General features: G+C 38.3%; 2 protein-coding genes across 3 annotated transcripts in view; both read right to left on the minus strand.

Moving 5' to 3' along the window:
• The window catches only part of LOC124539700 (actin-binding LIM protein 2), a 67,534-nt gene extending 59,036 nt beyond the window's left edge, over positions 1 to 8,498 (minus strand). The window contains exon 1 of the mRNA XM_047117032.1: positions 8,257 to 8,498. Within this exon, the coding sequence (XP_046972988.1) occupies positions 8,257 to 8,260 (4 nt within the window). The 5' untranslated portion in view covers positions 8,261 to 8,498. The remainder of the gene's footprint in view (positions 1 to 8,256) is intronic.
• Positions 8,499 to 9,567: 1,069 nt separating this feature from the next.
• On the minus strand, positions 9,568 to 17,563 carry LOC124539680 (ubiquitin thioesterase trabid). Of its 2 annotated transcripts, XM_047117002.1 has the most exons (15): positions 17,389 to 17,563; positions 16,692 to 17,012; positions 16,248 to 16,334; positions 15,493 to 15,586; positions 15,162 to 15,256; positions 14,965 to 15,037; positions 14,773 to 14,883; positions 14,559 to 14,706; positions 13,665 to 13,750; positions 13,467 to 13,580; positions 12,952 to 13,355; positions 12,746 to 12,854; positions 12,532 to 12,664; positions 12,204 to 12,297; positions 9,568 to 12,127 (listed from the first exon to the last, which is right to left on the minus strand). In XM_047117002.1, exons 2-15 carry the CDS (start codon positions 16,827 to 16,829, stop codon positions 11,978 to 11,980), a joined length of 1,836 nt encoding a protein of 611 aa, XP_046972958.1. In that variant the 5' UTR covers positions 16,830 to 17,012; positions 17,389 to 17,563; the 3' UTR covers positions 9,568 to 11,977. The 2 variants fall into 2 exon arrangements, with proteins under 2 accessions (XP_046972958.1, XP_046972957.1); XM_047117001.1 differs by having other exon boundaries at positions 14,773 to 15,037.
• Between the last annotated feature and the right edge of the window lie 401 nt (positions 17,564 to 17,964).

The raw sequence follows: 17,964 nt of genomic DNA on the forward strand, positions 1-17,964 counted from the left end.
CGCTATTTGAACAAAAGCTTTCAGAAAAAATAAAAGCTTCCAAAGCAATTGAAAAACAGAGCTTGCAGATTAAAAAATCTGTACCAGTCAAAAATACACCTTCATCTCAGCCTTCAACTTCAAATACTCGGATCCGGTCCCAGGTAAACTGGTCCGCCCCCTCCCGTTTTTCGGCGAACAGGGGGGGGCGCAATATATACAAGAAGACGGGTCCGGCCGGCCGCCGAGCTCACCAAACGCTGAAGCAGCAACCGGCGACGCAGCCTCAGCAGAGCCAATCCAAATCACGTGCTCCGGCCCAACAACGTTAGAGGTACATGCCGGTCGCATTCATTTTTTCTATAATTGTTGGATAAAAATAACAACAAATCCATTGATTCTAAATTGGATTCTCGAAGGTTATGCTATCCCTTTTTGCAGTAATATCGTACAACATTTCATCCCATCCAATAAATTTACATGTCAGGAAAAAACTGATATGCAAGTAGCTATTGATAAGCTCATAAATCTAGGTGCAGTGTCAGTTTGCGAGCGTTCAGAAGGAGATTTTATCTCCAGTATTTTTCTCGCACCAAAACCTAATGGCGGTAAACGCTTTATTTTAAATTTAAAGCAGCTTAATAAATTTATTAAACCTTCACATTTTAAAATGGAAGACCATAGGGTTGCAATGAAATTAATACCACAAAATGGCTACCTAGCTACGATAGACCTTAAAGAAGCCTATTTTTCTGTACCAGTTTGTGATGACCATAAAAAATATTTACGTTTTATTTTTAATGACATGGTTTATGAATTTAATGCCATCCCATATGGTCTATGTACGGCTCCAAGAATTTTTACAAAAATAATGAAAGAAGTCATGAGTTTTCTTAGACTAGAGGGCTATAAATCCGTAGTATATCTCGATGACATTTTGTGCATCGGGGATAGCTTTGATGAGTGCCGTAAAAACGTCACCAGGACTCTGGAACTTCTTCAATGCTTAGGATTTATAGTCAACTTAGATAAAAGCGTTTTAACACCACAGCAGACTTGTAAATTTTTGGGGTTTCAATTTAATTCTACTGACTTGACAATTTCTTTGCCAACAGGTAAAAGAACTAACCTCGATAAATTGGTCAAAAAATATTCTTTATTGCCCAGTTGTACTATAAGAGAATTTTCACAGCTGATTGGGGTTTTAGTCTCAGCTTGTCCAGCAATTAAATATGGTTGGTTATATACTAAGGCCCTAGAACGACATAAATATCTGGAACTTCAAAAATATAACAATTATGAAACTAAAATAAAATTGCCTGCTTCACTCCTACCAGATTTGCTATGGTGGAAGCAGAACATCTATACATCATCAAATCACATGAGACTTGATGCAGAATTTTCCCTCGAAATATTTACAGATGCTTCTAGAATAGGCTGGGGTGCATACTGTAATAAAAAACGAGTTAATGGAGGCTGGACAACTGAAGAGTTGTCATATCATATAAATTATTTAGAGCTTTTAGCTATATTCATGGGTCTAAAATGTTTCGCCTCAAACAGTTTTAATACTTCCATCTTATTGCGCGTTGACAATACAACAGCAATTAGTTATATCAATCGTATGGGCGGGATACAGTATCCACATTTAAATGATCTGGCAAAGACTATTTGGCAATGGTGTGAGAAGCAAAATATATGGCTTTTCGCATCTTACATAAATACAAAAGATAATGTCGAAGCAGATGAAGAATCTCGCAAAATAAACGTTGACACAGAATGGGAACTATCACCATGGGCTTTCCAAATTGTAGTTCACGAACTGGGTCAACCCGAAATAGATCTCTTTGCTTCTCGTACCAATGCTAAGTGTCCATCATACGTTTCGTGGAAGAGAGACCCTGACGCTCTTACAGTCGATGCATTTACAATAAATTGGCATCCATATCGGTTCTATGCTTTTCCACCTTTTTCCCTTTTACTGAAATGTATAAGAAAAATTATTAATGACAAAGCTACTGGCATATTAGTCTTTCCATATTGGCCTGGTCAACCTTGGTTCCCACTGCTAAAATCAATATTAGTTTCAAAAATTATATTTTTAAATTCTCATATAGATCTTTTGCGTTCTCCTTACAGATCGCAACACCCATTGCACAAGACTCTTACCCTGGGAGCCGCGAAGCTCTCCGGACTGCATTTTCCCGGCGAAATATTCCATCAGTAGCCTTAGATCTTATGCTTTCCTCCATATCGGATAATACCATAAAGCAGTACAACTCCTCATTCAAACTTTGGTGGAAATTTTGCAGCCAATGCAAAATAAACACGTTTGAACCCGAAATAATCAACATATTGACTTTCCTAGCTGAACAGTTTAATAAAGGAGGTTCTTATGGTACTATTAATACACATAGATCAGCACTGTCTTTACTTATTGGTGGGAATTTAGGATCTGATGATCAAATAAAACGTCTTATGAAAGGCATTTATAAAAAGAAACCGAGTATTCCCAAGTACAGGGGAACATGGGATCCTCAGTTAGTACTCAACTTCATTTCTAAATGGTTTCCTAACAGAAATTTACCTTTAGAAAAAATTACAAAAAAGCTTTGCGTTCTGTTAGCGATTTGTACCGGCCATAGAGTTCAAACTTTATCTCTTATAAAAATCTCGAATATTAATAAATGTGCCGATTCATTACAGATACCTATAACAGAAGTTATCAAAACTTCTGCTGCCGGTAGAGATCAACCAGTGCTGATCTTACCATATTTTAGAGAAAACCCCTCCATTTGCCCATCTACCACTTTGAATGATTACGTGTCAGTAACTTCCAATATTAGAGTTGATAATGAGGAAAGTCTTTTTATCACCTACAAAAAACCGCATAGAAAAGCTTCTTCTCAGTCTTTAAGTAGGTGGATAAAACAAACTCTCGCGGAGGCCGGGGTGGATGTGAGCGTATTCAGCGCTCATAGCACTCGACATGCATCCACATCCGCTGCGGCCTCGACAGGAGTTTCAATCGATGTGATTAGAAAGACAGCTGGCTGGTCCAGCTCATCTCAAACTTTCGCTAGGTTTTATAACCGACCTATACTGGACGAGGGCGTTTTCGCAAGGTCTGTTTGTTCATTAACCATAAACAATGAACATACTAATAATTTGATTTGTTAACCTGATAATATTGTTTTGATTTAATGTTAAATTGTAACGCATAAGTATATGATTGAATTTTTTGTATGACGTTGATTACCTGAATAATACTTGTTGTTGTTGTTTATTTTTTCTTTTTACGAATATAATATATAATTTCGTTAATTAAAAACCAATGCTTTTAATTAAAACACCTAATTGCTAAATACTTGCTCTGAACATCTACCTGTTTATTATACCTACTATATCTGAAGAATGAAGTGACGTAATAATAATAGATGATCAAACGAACTTCTAAAGTGAAGTTCGATCACTATTATATGAGTCACTTCATTCGAAGATATAAACACACCCACCCAAAACCCATTACCCAAAAAAAAAAAAAAAAAACAATTTGTTCTGTGTCTCTAAATAAATGACGACGGTTTGCTCCGTAGTGCAACAAGAAACAGAGGTACCCACAAAAAAAAAAAAAAAAAAAATTTGAATCGATTATTTCGATTCTTTAAATCGTGCGACTGCCTTGTAGGATTAAAGTACTACCTGTTTATTATACTATATCTTCGAATGAAGTGACTCATATAATAGTGATCGAACTTCACTTTAGAAGTTCGTTTGATCATCTATTCTCACTGTCGAAACAAAAAATAACTGCACAATGAAAACGTTGTTAGACAAGACAGCGACTGACACATCGAAGCAGTTATCGAATAAGTTAACATTTGAAAGCATGATTTAGATGAGTTTTGTGGTAAGTGTTAAGAGTGTTTAACGCGTTGTAAAACTTAGTATTGACATGTTTTTTGTATTCCTTGGTGTAGGTAGGCAGCAATGCAAATGGACCAATATTGAAAGCGGTGACCTTCTACGTCATCTACACTATCTCAGCCACTGGTAAAACTAAACATAAAAACCATATAAACTTGTGGCTATAGAATAACTGTGATGTGTGGTGTGGTGACACTTCTATCTTCCTGCAGACGAGCTTGCAAAAAAAGACAAAGCTCTACCACCTCCACGCTTTAATATATTGAAAGGTACATAAATATAATCGTAATTTCTAGACACGTAGATTGCAGATTGCACAAGTGAATCTTATCTAGTGTCGCTTATAAGCTAAAAATAGTTGCTGTTTAATAAACATTGTAGAGTAATCGACGAAAGTGGTCATCGTAGTACCGGGTATGTCACGAACTGCCAACCTAACGCGTTAACGCTGGGAATTCCAAATCGTTAGCGGCAGAATAGCGGCCAGTAGGGCAACGACTCAGAAATGTTAGGTCGTCAATCAATGCCTTCGTCTGCAATACATAAAGAAACAAAAGCACATATATATTTCAGCGTAAGACATTTCATATTGAGCTGTTATCGCGCATGTAGAGTGTAAATGATGTACATTAAAAAGGTATTATTTATATCATATTAATGGAAAATTTATTTGAATTAAATTAGTATTATACGCTTTTACTTAAATTCGCACGTTCGGTCTCGTCTTGGAACTGAATTTTAAACGAGTTTGTTTTGATTTTACATATTTTTTTTAATGATGGCATTACATCTGTAGTATGATAAATTGTATTCCTTATAGTACATAGATATAGAGACGAGATGGTATTATTACTCGGAGGTCAGCACACGCGGATCCTCGGTGCAGATTCGGCCATACATTCTTACAAGCACCAAGTATTACTTTTTTATATTATTTTATTTTTCTGTATGGAAATGAGTTTGGTTTTAAGTGATTCATTTTTTTTTTTATTTTTATTGAGTATATTACAATTTGAAGACTGCTATTTGAAGCTTTGTTTCAATCATCTTTTGCTTTCTATGTTTTATGTATACATGTATATAAAACATATTACGACATATAGGAAGCTTTACATTTTTTTGTTCGTTTGTTTGTTTGCACGCGGTAATAATCGTTTTGCGTTAGACAGCACCTTCTGTGAGAACAATTAGACTAATACCACGGTAGGACTCGCAGTCACGTTGTACCGTGGGGCAACGCGAGTGAGACCGCGCAAATCCGCTAGTTATTAACATAAATGCTAAAAAAATGCGATTATTATTCGGCGACCTTGGGAATTGAATGATCGCCTCTAGGCTATTTCAAAAACGAGAATATATTTTTAATATTGTATGAAATCAATAACTAAAATATTATATATAACAAAAAATTGTTCGCAATAGACCAAAATAAACATTCAAAAACTGTATCATCTGTATACAAAGATGCAGTGCAGTTCAAACCGTATTTTAACCATTTGAATATTAAAAAATAAATTGTAAAACCAGACAACAGATGCGGTTAAGGAACACACATATATCTTATCAGCCGGCGTCTAACAGTCTGATTGAAATGTGGCCGACCATATGTTAAGAACGCTTCAAACTTACTTCACAGCACACACACACATTCATACTTGTGACTTTATACGTTACACGATATTGCTTGAATGCGTTTTAAATATTTATAAAAGCTTTTGATATATTTCGACTCAGTACGATGCAGACCTATTTTTTAATTAATGACAAAATGAACTTTTCTAAGTAACTCGAGCGTACAGCGAGACGAGGTAATTCGTTTCATAATGTGGAGCCGTACACGTAAGTACGCTGCTAAGTATAATAGGTCTTAACGATGTCACTAATGACAGTAATGAGACTAAAAATTAACTGTACCTACTTCGGCGTCGTCACGTCGGCCCGCGGCTAATACTAATCCAATAAAATGTACAATCTTCTCACCCCAAAATTAACAAATGGCGAAATATCGGGGGGAATTTGTACGGTTCGGAAGCCCTTCTTGTTGCCAAAATAATCGATACTATCTAGTATCTGCGACGGTTTATTGCGAAACCGTGCCGGCGCCGACCTAGGGAACATTACAATACCGACACGGAGACTAATAAAACCGTCCCTGTATCAGCGCCAGCTGCGCACGCGACAGGCGACTAGCTAACACCAGTAGCATTAGCTAGTCGCGTGCTAACTGATTTAAATTTTACTTAGCCATATTACAATTTAAAAGGATCACGATTGGGGACTCTGAGAGCTACAAAAGAGAGAATTAATAACGATCCAACTGTAATTATATTTTTACAGTTAGTTTAATCGCAATTATTTTATACATATTTTTCTGAACAAAATATAAATCAGCATTAACAGCGTACGAGCGGCGCCTACGAATAGCAAAAAGCATATAGCAGATTAATTTTTATTACCTTAGTTGCTGCTTTAAGCGTAGTTTACGGCCAGTGTTTATTGTGAAACTTATTATGCAACATGTGCTATTATCACCGTTTGCGACGAAGTATTTGTAAATTGATTTTACTAGAATTCTTATTAATATTTTTTAGAATAGCGTGCCAGTTTATATACACTTTTAATTTTATATAGAATGTTTTTATATAAAAAAATCATATTTATTCGTTTTCAGCAGAGTAACGTATTGAAATGCACCTAATTCATGTTACGTCAATGTACATCGTATAGTTCCATTAGGACTAGCTCCCAATTTTGTGCTTAGTATGAGACATAATTGTGCATATTCTTCAGAGTTCAGCCTGTGGGGGCATTCAACCCCAGCTAATGTCATTGATATGTCTCGTTGCTGTCTGAAATGTATTTGCATTAATTACTAAAGTGACCTACTTCGCCCCAACGCAGCGCCGCGAATTACTGCAGTATAAAGCTTGTTGGTACGATCAGATTGTAAAGTGGTTAGGTTTAATAATATGCATGCTCTATATAGAGGCATGTATGTATGAACTATTTAAAATTTTAATTATAATTGCGCCATATACATTATATAATTCAGATAATTATAGTCATGCTAATTTAAATTTGAGTATTTGTGATAAATTTTATTACGAATTTGATATGGTTTATCACATAATTATTTTTGCACCGAGAATAATTAAATACATTCACAAGATAAAACTGAATCCACCTCTTGATGTTCTAATATTATCAACAAATAATTTTTTTATATAAATATTTATAATATACAAGTAAATATGTTAAACTACAATAAAGTTACAATAACTCACACAAATTAATCGAGGAGGGACTATGAACTGATAGCTTATTAAAAGTGTGATAAGAGCAAGCAGTTTGCCAGTTGGACACTGATAAGATGCCTGATGATTATCACAAGTTATTTACAACATATGGAAGTCCATAACAATTATTATAAATTGTCAATTATTATCAAATTTCCCCGTTTCGACCACCCTCTTCACTAATTAGTAGAAGAACATGGAAGGCAGAAAATCTTTAAATACTATCCTTTGAAAGTATGTTTGATGGGGAAATACTTCCAGGTGGTTGTGTGGTATGAGGAACAGGTATCCGGTACCAAACAAAGTACAGATATTGCTTAAGTATAAATAATAGCTAGTAGGCTGTATCACTGGTTAATTATTTAATTGTTGTGTATTGTAAAGGTAAAAAAATAATGTTTAAGTTCTGATTATATGCGCAGTTACATTAAAAGTTTTAGAACATTGTGAGAATAACAATCTAAGTAAATTAGCTTCCTAGTGGCAATGCCTCAAGGACATCACTGTTAGTAAAACTACATTTGTATGTCGCGATATTATCACCTGACACTCGTGTACTAATCACTTAACACGCTCACACTAACTTTACATGTGAATTATTATCAAACTTCTATGTCGTAAAAAATTAAAATACAAGAATAGTCTTATTTAAATTGCACCTTAATAATAGTATTTTAATATTAATCATTATATAATTCAATGCTATAAATATAAAGCTTTTGTATGTATTTCATTATTTAAAAAAATAGATTTTTATTTCCTCATCAAAGTAAGCATAAACGACGAAAATATCTTCATACCATTTTTTTTATACAGAATAATTAAATGCAATGTCAGATCATGTATAAAAAGCATTGAAATAGTATAGTATTCTGTTTTTATCTTAACAAATACGGCGTGAGAAAAATCGATAATTTCAACAAAACAAATTGCCGCTACTAAAATTTGTAAGTCAGTTCTAATAAGAATTTAAAAAGTATGTTACATAGTTAATAGCGTGAGTTATGATATAAATATGTAGCAAAACTAAAAAGTTAGTTGCCGGTATACTTACCCATAATGTTAGATAGAGTTGGTCGCTAACCACTGCAAACCAAACGACTCGCTAAAAATCTTTCTTTTGCTTCATCACAAATTACAAGTATTCACACTAATATTAGCACTTTTTTTCTTAAATTGTTTAACATGTAACTCAGAACCTTTCATTAAACATTTATTTTTTACAAAAACGACCGAGCAACACTCCTCTCTTTATCACAGCAGCTGTCATAAGGCGCGCGTGCGTTCAGAAGTCGTATTACGCGACGATTAGAAATTAGAATACGTTCATATTCGTGTTATTAAAAATTCACTAGGCTCTGTCATTGCGCATACTCTACTAAATAATTATAAATATTATATCCATAAAAATAATTTACCATTTAAAATTATGAAATAGTAGACAATAAATATATGTCTATCCACAATAAGTAACAAACATTTTTTTAAAAGCACATTTGCTCAAGCAACATTTTGTGCGCGTATTTTCAAGTTGAAACAGTATTAATAATATGAGTTGTTAGTTTTGTAACTACTTCATTATATTTTGTTTTATTACACTCCCATACATCAGAAGGAATATGTAGCTAATAGTTGACTGCGCTTAATCACTCTCGCGAGTATGTGATTGCCTTTTTATAATATGCAAATATAAATTAATTAATTTATATTTGCCGATTATCGACTAAATTGTTGTGCTTTGTTCTGGTGTAAAGGCTATCTTATAGTAAAACTATATTGGAGTCCTTATAGTATTATTGTTTGGTGTACCTATTATGGGCTACTGACGTTTCCGACAGAGCCCTTTAGTTGTAACATTCTATCAAAGGACAATGTCAATTTGTCAGGAAAATCGTATGAGGACGTAGGTACAACAAATTACATACGTTATTTCACCTTACCGACGGCAACAGCATCCCAAGCCAGGATCCGGGCTTGCAAAGGACGCTTAAATGAGCCTCTGGGATGACTTGTTTCTATACACTACCTCACCCGGTGCCGCTAAAGCGTCTTATTTCAGACTCAAAATATAATATTAGATAAATAGAAAACATCATAATCAAAAATGCCGATAGTATTAAGAATTTGTGTAAAGATATAAAAGTGTAATTAGTTATATTTAATAATTCATTTGTTCGCCCAAACAGTCCCATGTCCATACAAAAATATGTAGAGACTTAGCTATTCAAAGTAAACAGTCAAACAGACACGCCATTTATACAAAGTATATAATATATACTGAACTGTGTGTCATTGTAAATAAAAATAAAACTAAAAAAAAGCAGTATGGAATGATGAATTTATAGGATAATAAAAAATACATATAAACGCTTCATAAAATAAGTGCTTTATTGATTAATTTTTGTAGGTAATAAAGGTACATAATTTAAAATTAAATTGTACGTGTTTTGTTAAGAAAAATAATCCTGCTGTATTTCTAGGAAATCAAATCACCCACAAACCTATTTACAATTTTGGACAAAAAAAACAAAACCTATGAAATAGGAAAATATTAACGACTATGATAATTATTTTCTATATCCTGTTAATTTAAGTGTATTTACTTAGTTGTAAAAAGTAAATCCTATGCAATGAACGAAGCATTCACTTGACTATTTCAATCCATTAAAATTATTTGACAAAACAATAGACACATGTGATGATTGAAATTAGTTTTAACGAATTAATTTATTTTAAAATTCCTAATATTTCTTAGCTGCAAGTTAATAATTTACATTTGTAATTAATCTTGTGATTATTTGAAAGCGCAGAAGGACTTCATTCACTTCCCGCGTTACTTTGGTGTCACCGTCAGTTTTCATCACATCTGTCTAATTTTTTGAAAACCACAAGTCCATAACTGTTCACACTTTATTATTCACTTCCGAAGGCGATGCCTTTGCACTAAGTAGCGAGACAATATGTAGTATATAACTAGTTATAGAATCAATATACACAAACCGATTTTCATATATTTACATAACCGAAAATACAATAAATATTAGAACCTTATACTCTCTGTACAATATCGTAAAATATTTACTTTAATAGACTCTGCTTCCCCTTAATTTACTCTTCGCTTGAAGGAAAAAAACAAATAGGATCACCTTCTACTTTCGTTCCATGTCATTCTATGTCAGAAAAGAACAGGTAGAATTTAATAATGAATTCTAAAGAAGATTAGTATGTCAAAGATTTTGTTATGCCTATTGACTGTTATATCTAAGTCGAGGGGTGTAGAGATAAGGAGACAAATCTCTCTTTCATCCCAAAGTGTTTAGTGTCTACCGTTTTACCGAAATATGTGATATGCTTTTATAAACTGCCACAATGGCGCCACTGTAGCCTAAAATTGAGGTGATCATAAATTACTCGGAGTATTAGTCTCAGTAGCGCCATATTAATATCTTTTCAGGGACACTTTTTACGGAAGTGTCGTGTAGAGTTAACGTGAAGTGAATGATACTTCTCTTAGTTGCACTCGCATATTTTTTAAGTACTCACTTTGCAACCGCAGACGGCGGAAGAAATTAATGAACAAGATTATATCATTCGTTATCTTTACTCGATTCATTTAAACTGCGCAACTTTTATTAATATTATTAGATACAAACTATTTAAGAAATAAGTTGCAAAGTGTTCTAGCAGATTAAATATTTTGTTAGAAAAATTGAATTAACCGGTAAAATGCTGAGAACAGCCGAGAGGTGTAGGAGATCTTCTAAATGTATTAGGCAATGTAACGGCGTTCTAACCATTGTACCTTTTTAATTGTTTATATTATGTTATTTAATATTATTATAACAAAACGTAAATATGATTGGCGCGTTGATAAACTGAAATAATTAAATTAATATAAGGAAATATACAGCTGATGTTTGTAGCCGGATAAATCCACGTATAATTTGGTGTTTGAATGTAACGTGTACTTATTGATTGCATTTATTTAATAGAACAAACGTCAGCTGAAAACGCAACTATTACAGCGGCGTGGTATGTCAACGGTTTATTTACGGCCCCAAGAAATAAACAGTCAGCCAAGTTCATTTTTTACGAATTTGAATTAATAATTTAAAAAACAGATATTGAATTAATTACTGTTGCACCCTTCTCATGATACCTTCTTACATTTCTCTTATCCTTCTCTCAGTCAATTAAGTTTGATAGAAATATTGGATTGAATAATTTTTCTTTTTTTAGTTCGAAAACGTCCGCCTTCCAGCATGCACTGCCTCTTCCTGGCTACGCTCATGTTGATAGTGTTTTTACAACGAAAAGTTATATTTACGAATAATTTTTAATCTGTAAGTAAATAATAAGTAACAATTGATATAATTATACCACGATATAGTTATAAAGCGACAGCAAAGATCGTTTAGAATAAAATTAAATAATTTATTTGAGTACTCGTTAATTTTGTTGAGACTATATTATTCTAGAATTAAGAATAAACATATTTGTTATATTTCGTTACTATAGCGTTTTAATAACCGTATTACTCGTCAGCAAGCTAAACAGAACCTTACGGCTACACACTTATGGTCCAATTTTGATCGCATACCAATACGTCGGGTAATTCTAGCGGCACACTAAGCGAAGTCATCGACGCTCCTCTCTTCTACATCTCATAGAAAAAATGAGCAATTATCACATATTACAGAGATTTTACAGTTCCTACATTCCAACGCGACGCCGCCGTAACCGTCGCAGTGCGTACATTGCATCGCAGCGCGCGCCTAGGCGAGGCGGCGGTAGTGGTTGAGCCACTCCTCCAGCATCTGCGCCTGCAGCAGCGGCCGCGCGTGCAGCGTCTGCGCCGCCGCCAGCGCGCCGCCGCCCGCGCGCGCGCGCACCCAGCGCCGCACCAGCGCCTCCTCCTCCGCCACCTGCACACGACACCCGTCACTACCGCGCCCCGAACCGCGCCGCCCCGCACCCTCCGCCGCCCGCCGCCGCACCGACCTCGTCGCAGCTGAGGAAGTGCACGGGCAGCAGCTTCCCCTCGGAGTCCGTCAGCGGCAGGTACGTGGTGTCCTCGCTGTCCTCCTGCTGCTCCCTGTAATGTGAGCGTTTCTTGACTCGGGTGTTTGAGTGTGTGAGATATTAGTACTGAGGCTAAACTACTCGCGTATTAGTGGTAGTACCGATTGAGTCTCTGATGCCAAAATGAAAAAGGAATGACATCGACTTTTATAAAAACATTTTAAAACGAGCCCCTTTCGCCTAAGGAGGATCGGGCGAGCGAGCGAGGCCTCGGGGTAGTATTCGTAAAAAAACAGTCGCCTCGAACCGGCAGATGTAGTCGTGTCGCTGCGAGTAGGGCTCCACGGGCACCAGGGCGGAGAAGTGACCGCGCGTGTAGCCCAGGCACAAGGGTGACTTCGAGCAGAACTCCGGCTCCCACAGCAGCGGCAAATAGATACCTGCGGACGGACAGCCGTTAATTGAAAAACGTGGCGTCGGTCGTATCACCGCTCCCGGCGAGATGAACCATCGGTAGTCACCCTGAAACCGCGCGTAGCCGAGCGCCTCCCCGCGGAACGAGTTGACGACGTCCACTCCGTACACGAAGATGGGCCGCCGCATCACGTGCGCCAGCGCGAACACGTGCAGCTGCGAACGAGGCGAGCGGTCAGGCGCCGCACGGGGGCGCGCGTGTCGCACACGCACGCACCCGCACGCGCGCACGCGCACACACACGCACACGCACCTGGTGCAGCGGCGTGCCGGGGCGCGCGGCGGCGGCGGCGAGGCGCGCCCACTCGGCGCGCAGCTGCGCCTCCTCGGGCTGGTAGTGCAGCTGCGCGGCCTGCAGGCGCTCCCAGGCCGCCCAGCGCGCGTAGAAGCCGCGCTGCGCGTGGTGCAGCGAGTCGGCGAGCGCGGCGCGCAGCACGTTGGCGCGGTCGAACACGCCGTAGGCGGCCTGGCACACGGCGTCGGGCAGGCAGTCGCCGGCCGAGCGGTTCCACAGCGCGTACAGGCGCGAGCCCAGCGTCACGGTGAGGTGCAGGCTCCAGTTGATGAGCGGCCCCTCCTCCAGCGTGTGCTGCGCGTCGCGGTCCAGCAGCTCCGAGAACAGCTGCTCCTGGATGGCGGCCGGCAGCTCCTCGATCTCTGCGCGACACGAGCCGGATTGCGTGACTGGGTCGTCATCTTTTGTCGAGTAACTGATCCATGTTACCGAATAACAATATTTAGAAAATAAAACCGTGTAGGAGTACTCACCCGCCGGCAAAGAGAATGTGCAAAACTCGTTGATGTACCGGCACGGGAAGCTGCCTTTCTTGTGACGGATACAATTAGCGATGTGACGTCGGATCGCAGTCGCGAGGTCGGGCGCTGGCGAACGAATACAAATGGTTATGCATTCATAACAATTCATTCAATAAGCCCGAACACATTCCACATAAATAGAAGGCATACCGACGTACGACGGCGATCTCTTCAACCCGGGCCCGCCGCCCGATATCCGAGAGAGTAAAGTCGATAATATTTCTTGCCTTTGAAACCTGCGAATATTTAAGGGCTTTTGAGACCGATCGATAAATGTAAAAAAATAGGAAACTGTCAATAAGTGTAATAATCCTAAAACGCTCGAGCGTGCGTGTGTGCGTGCTCACCGTATGGCGAGGCGCACGAGCGTGCGTGTGTGCGTGCTCACTGTATGGCGAGGCCCACGAGCGTGCGTGTGTGCGTGCTCACCGTATGGCGAGGCGCACGAGCGTGCGTGTGTGCGTGTTCACCGTATGGCGAGGCGCACGAGCGTGCGTGTGTGCGTGCTCACTGTATGGCGAGGCCCACGAGCGTGCGTGTGTGCGTGCTCACCGTATGGCGAGGCGCACGAGCGTGCGTGTGTGCGTGTTCACCGTATGGCGAGGCGCACGAGCGTGCGTGTGTGCGTGCTCACTGTATGGCGAGGCCCACGAGCGTGCGTGTGTGCGTGCTCACCGTATGGCGAGGCGCACGAGCGTGCGTGTGTGCGTGTTCACCGTATGGCGAGGCGCACGAGCGTGCGTGTGTGCGTGCTCACTGTATGGCGAGGCCCACGAGCGTGCGTGTGTGCGTGCTCACCGTATGGCGAGGCGCACGAGCGTGCGTGTGTGCGTGTTCACCGTATGGCGAGGCGCACGAGCGTGCGTGTGTGCGTGCTCACTGTATGGCGAGGCCCACGAGCGTGCGTGTGTGCGTGCTCACCGTATGGCGAGGCGCACGAGCGTGCGTGTGTGCGTGTTCACCGTATGGCGAGGCGCACGAGCGTGCGTGTGTGCGTGCTCACTGTATGGCGAGGCCCACGAGCGTGCGTGTGTGCGTGCTCACCGTATGGCGAGGTGCACGAGCGTGTGTCCGGGGTCGAAGGCGGAGGCGCGGTCCAGCAGCGCCACCTCGTGCGCGGTGAGCGCGCGCGCCGGGTCGCCGCCGGCCGCCAGGTAGGCCTGCACGCAGCGCGCGTCGCCCTCCACCACACCTGCCGACAGACGCAAGTGAGCCTCGCCGCCGCCGGCGGGCCGCCGAGTGCCGGCGCTGCACGTACCCAGGCAGGCCTGCAACCACACCCAATCCGTGTTGCGTCGCTTGGAGCGCCGCCCGCCCGACTCTACTTCGTGCAGCGAAGCGTTCTGAGAGTTGCAGATGTCGTTAATACCTGAGACGAAAGTCAGAATAATTATAAATGAGTAAAACTTCAGGGGTGTGGTAGGGTGAGTGTGGTATGACTGTGCCTCACCGGTGGAGTGTGAGGTGGTGGCGCCGCACATTGCGCACTTTAGGGCTCGCGGCCAATTCTCGTATGTACATGTCTGGAACATATATAATGTTAAAGTAATTAAAGTGTTCATAGCTCTGAGATTAACTTTGAAAAGCTAGCTAAAGAAATAAGCTTTGAAATATATTAAAAAAATTTTTTTTTATTAAAAATCGTACCGCGCACGACCACTTTGCTACGGACGATGCGCCGGCCTGACCCTGAGGAGATGATATCCTTAAAGGCTTAAGTCTCTCTGCAATTGCATCTGCTCCTGAAATTTATTACAAATCATGCAATAATATCATACACTGTGGTGTGTAGACATGCATAGTAGTCTGACAAACTGTTTTGTCCACAAACAACAATCATTCTGTGCTGTAGTTCAGTTTGAATGTGAACCATACACTGCTTATTGTTGGTATTATAACAAGCGAAAGGCATTTTAGTTCCAATATTGGGTGATCTGTAGCCATAATAAGGAATACTATATCTCATATATATCAGTACCACAAATATCCTGTGTGGGGAGGGCACTAGCTCCATCTTGTAATTTAAAGATGTCCTCTCCTAAGGAAGGTTTCAAGCTGCGACACATGGTGCACTGAAATAGTATTTTAATTATATCAGAATATTAACACAATTGATTAAAAGGATAAATTAATAAATAAAATAAATATTCACATGTAAATACAAAAGTTATAGTCTACATATCAAATTTACATTCATTCCACTATGATAGTGTTGTTACTAGTAGTAAATATTACTAGTTATTACATAAATACATCACCAACCAACAATATTTTGCACAATATGAAATAGTATTTAAGCACTAAAAATGATTAAAGTAGTGTTACCAATATAATTTATTACATACAAATCAAGAATATATATTATTCTTGAATAATAACCAACAAAATTACTAAGAATTTTTTTGAATTTTTATTTATATAGTTAAAACATGTCAAAATTGAGTAACATTTTGCAGTCCATAAATATAACTTAAGGATTTTTCATTATTATATCAGTACAACCTGTTACCTGGCTTTTCCTGGGCAGTAAAGCAGAATAACTGATTGAATTTAATATAATAGTTGCGTATAACTTAACTATTGGTTAAATTATATTTATAAATTAATCAAGCATACAGTAACAAAAACCCTCATACACAATTGCTGTGAAGTTGACTACGCTCAAATATTCATAACAATTTAATTACCTTATAAAAAAAGAGACATCGACTTATAAAAGAAACAGAACAATACCTTACGAGAAAGTGGAAAATTCTCATATGTACACATGTCACACTTCCATTTATTACTACTATCTGTGGGAGCAGAGCTTGCTGTCACCTGAAAGAGAGTAAAACTTGAATATTCAAATTGTAAATAAATACAACATAGTTTGCCTTAATTGATAAAATTAACTTATAGCTTTTTTTATGAGTATATAGACATGGCATGCATGTCAAGCCAAGTTTAAGAAACATATTCATCACATCATCGCTGCCCTACAATAGGAATAAAATTTATTTGTATAAACAAAACTAATAACTTACAGTTTCCCATATGACTTTTGAGTAAATTATTTTGTTTATAAATTGACAGTAGCAGCTTTCAATTTGATGATTTTTATTACTTTAGATTAAAATATCAATGTTTCTGAATCATATGTGTCCCTGAGGGAGCAGTTATTAGTATGATATTAACCTGTGCAATGTTAGTGTGTGAAGTGTAAGTGGAGGCGTCGACTTGTGCCCCGCATTCCTCTCCTTGCAAGCCTGCCTCATTAAGTGCAGCCAATGATGGACTCTTTTTGCTACCACCATTTTGCGACTCCTCACTCATTGTACCATAAAATATACAATGTGATTAATTATCACTATTATCACTATGAGGTTCGCATTTTACGAGATTCGAGCTATTCATTTGTTCTTGTTTGTCCAGCTGCACTAGTAACACTATTGTATTGTTTATCGAATCTTCATTTGTTCGCGTTATATTTGATGCAGACAGATGCATACAGATGACCTAAAAATAAACGTAATTTTAAGATTACTAATATTTAGGTAAGTGTTTTCATGTATAATAAACATACAAGGAAGAATAAAAATATAAGTTAAAAAGCTTCAATAAACACTTCAGCTAAAATTTATATTCTAATAAGAAATCTTGACAGATCCCGGATGAAGTATCGACGGAAGTTGTAGATTAATTTACACCTTCAATAAATATCTAACGATAGAAAACTTGGCATCGCTCGTCTGTGATATTTGGCGTAGTTACACAACAAAAATGCATCGCAAGCACGGATGGCCTAAGGTCAAGAACGTAATGCTAGTAAAATAATTTACTCACTCGACGATTCAACAAGAGTAGCAAAATAGTAAGTGATTAAATTTGTTACCTTATGGAAGATATTTCTTTCGTAAAAAAAGACAAAACAAACCGGGGTAGACAGGAGAAAAATAAGACAAACAATGGAGATAAAGGCAATTATGTTTATACGGTATTTTGACAAATAAATTTGTGTCAATTCGAATAGATAGGTTTAGGTGGCTCGCTAAGTATTCGTCAATGAAATAAAAAATCCTATCATGGTATTGGTTCTTATTGGAAACCGTTTTCATTTGTAACCAATCACTTTAAAGCAAAAACTAAAGCACCAATCATACCTCTCTACTCCTGTTTTTGATGCCAAATTATGCAAGATGGCGAAATTATCAAAAATATAGATTATACAAGTCTGTTTTATTTTTAGCCTGTGCCATTTTACTTCGAATAAATACTTTACTCATATACCTACAATATTATGTAAATTATAATTTATAAGTTAATTAACTCCTAACTGAAATCTGTTATAATAATTATAATTTGAAGGTTAATTGAATTCCAAAATAACATTAAAATTTTAAGAATCTTAAAAATATAATAATTGTGAGTACGGCAAAACTATAAGGTTTTTGTAATGGTGTGTACTAAG

The sequence above is a fragment of the Vanessa cardui genome, chromosome 23 (assembly GCF_905220365.1).
Source record: "Vanessa cardui chromosome 23, ilVanCard2.1, whole genome shotgun sequence".
NCBI lineage: Eukaryota > Metazoa > Arthropoda > Insecta > Lepidoptera > Nymphalidae > Vanessa > Vanessa cardui.

Coding starts and splice junctions, on each gene's coding strand:
- LOC124539680 (XM_047117001.1), bottom strand. CDS start 16,829: ATGAGTGAGGAGTCGCAAAATGGTGGTAGCAAAAAGAGTCCATCATTG. Junction 13,356..13,466: donor CACATTCTCTTTGCCGGCGG/GTGAGTACTCCT, acceptor CGTGTCGCGCAG/AGATCGAGGAGCTGCCGGCC. Junction 12,855..12,951: donor CCGGCACGCCGCTGCACCAG/GTGCGTGTGCGT, acceptor CCTCGTTCGCAG/CTGCACGTGTTCGCGCTGGC.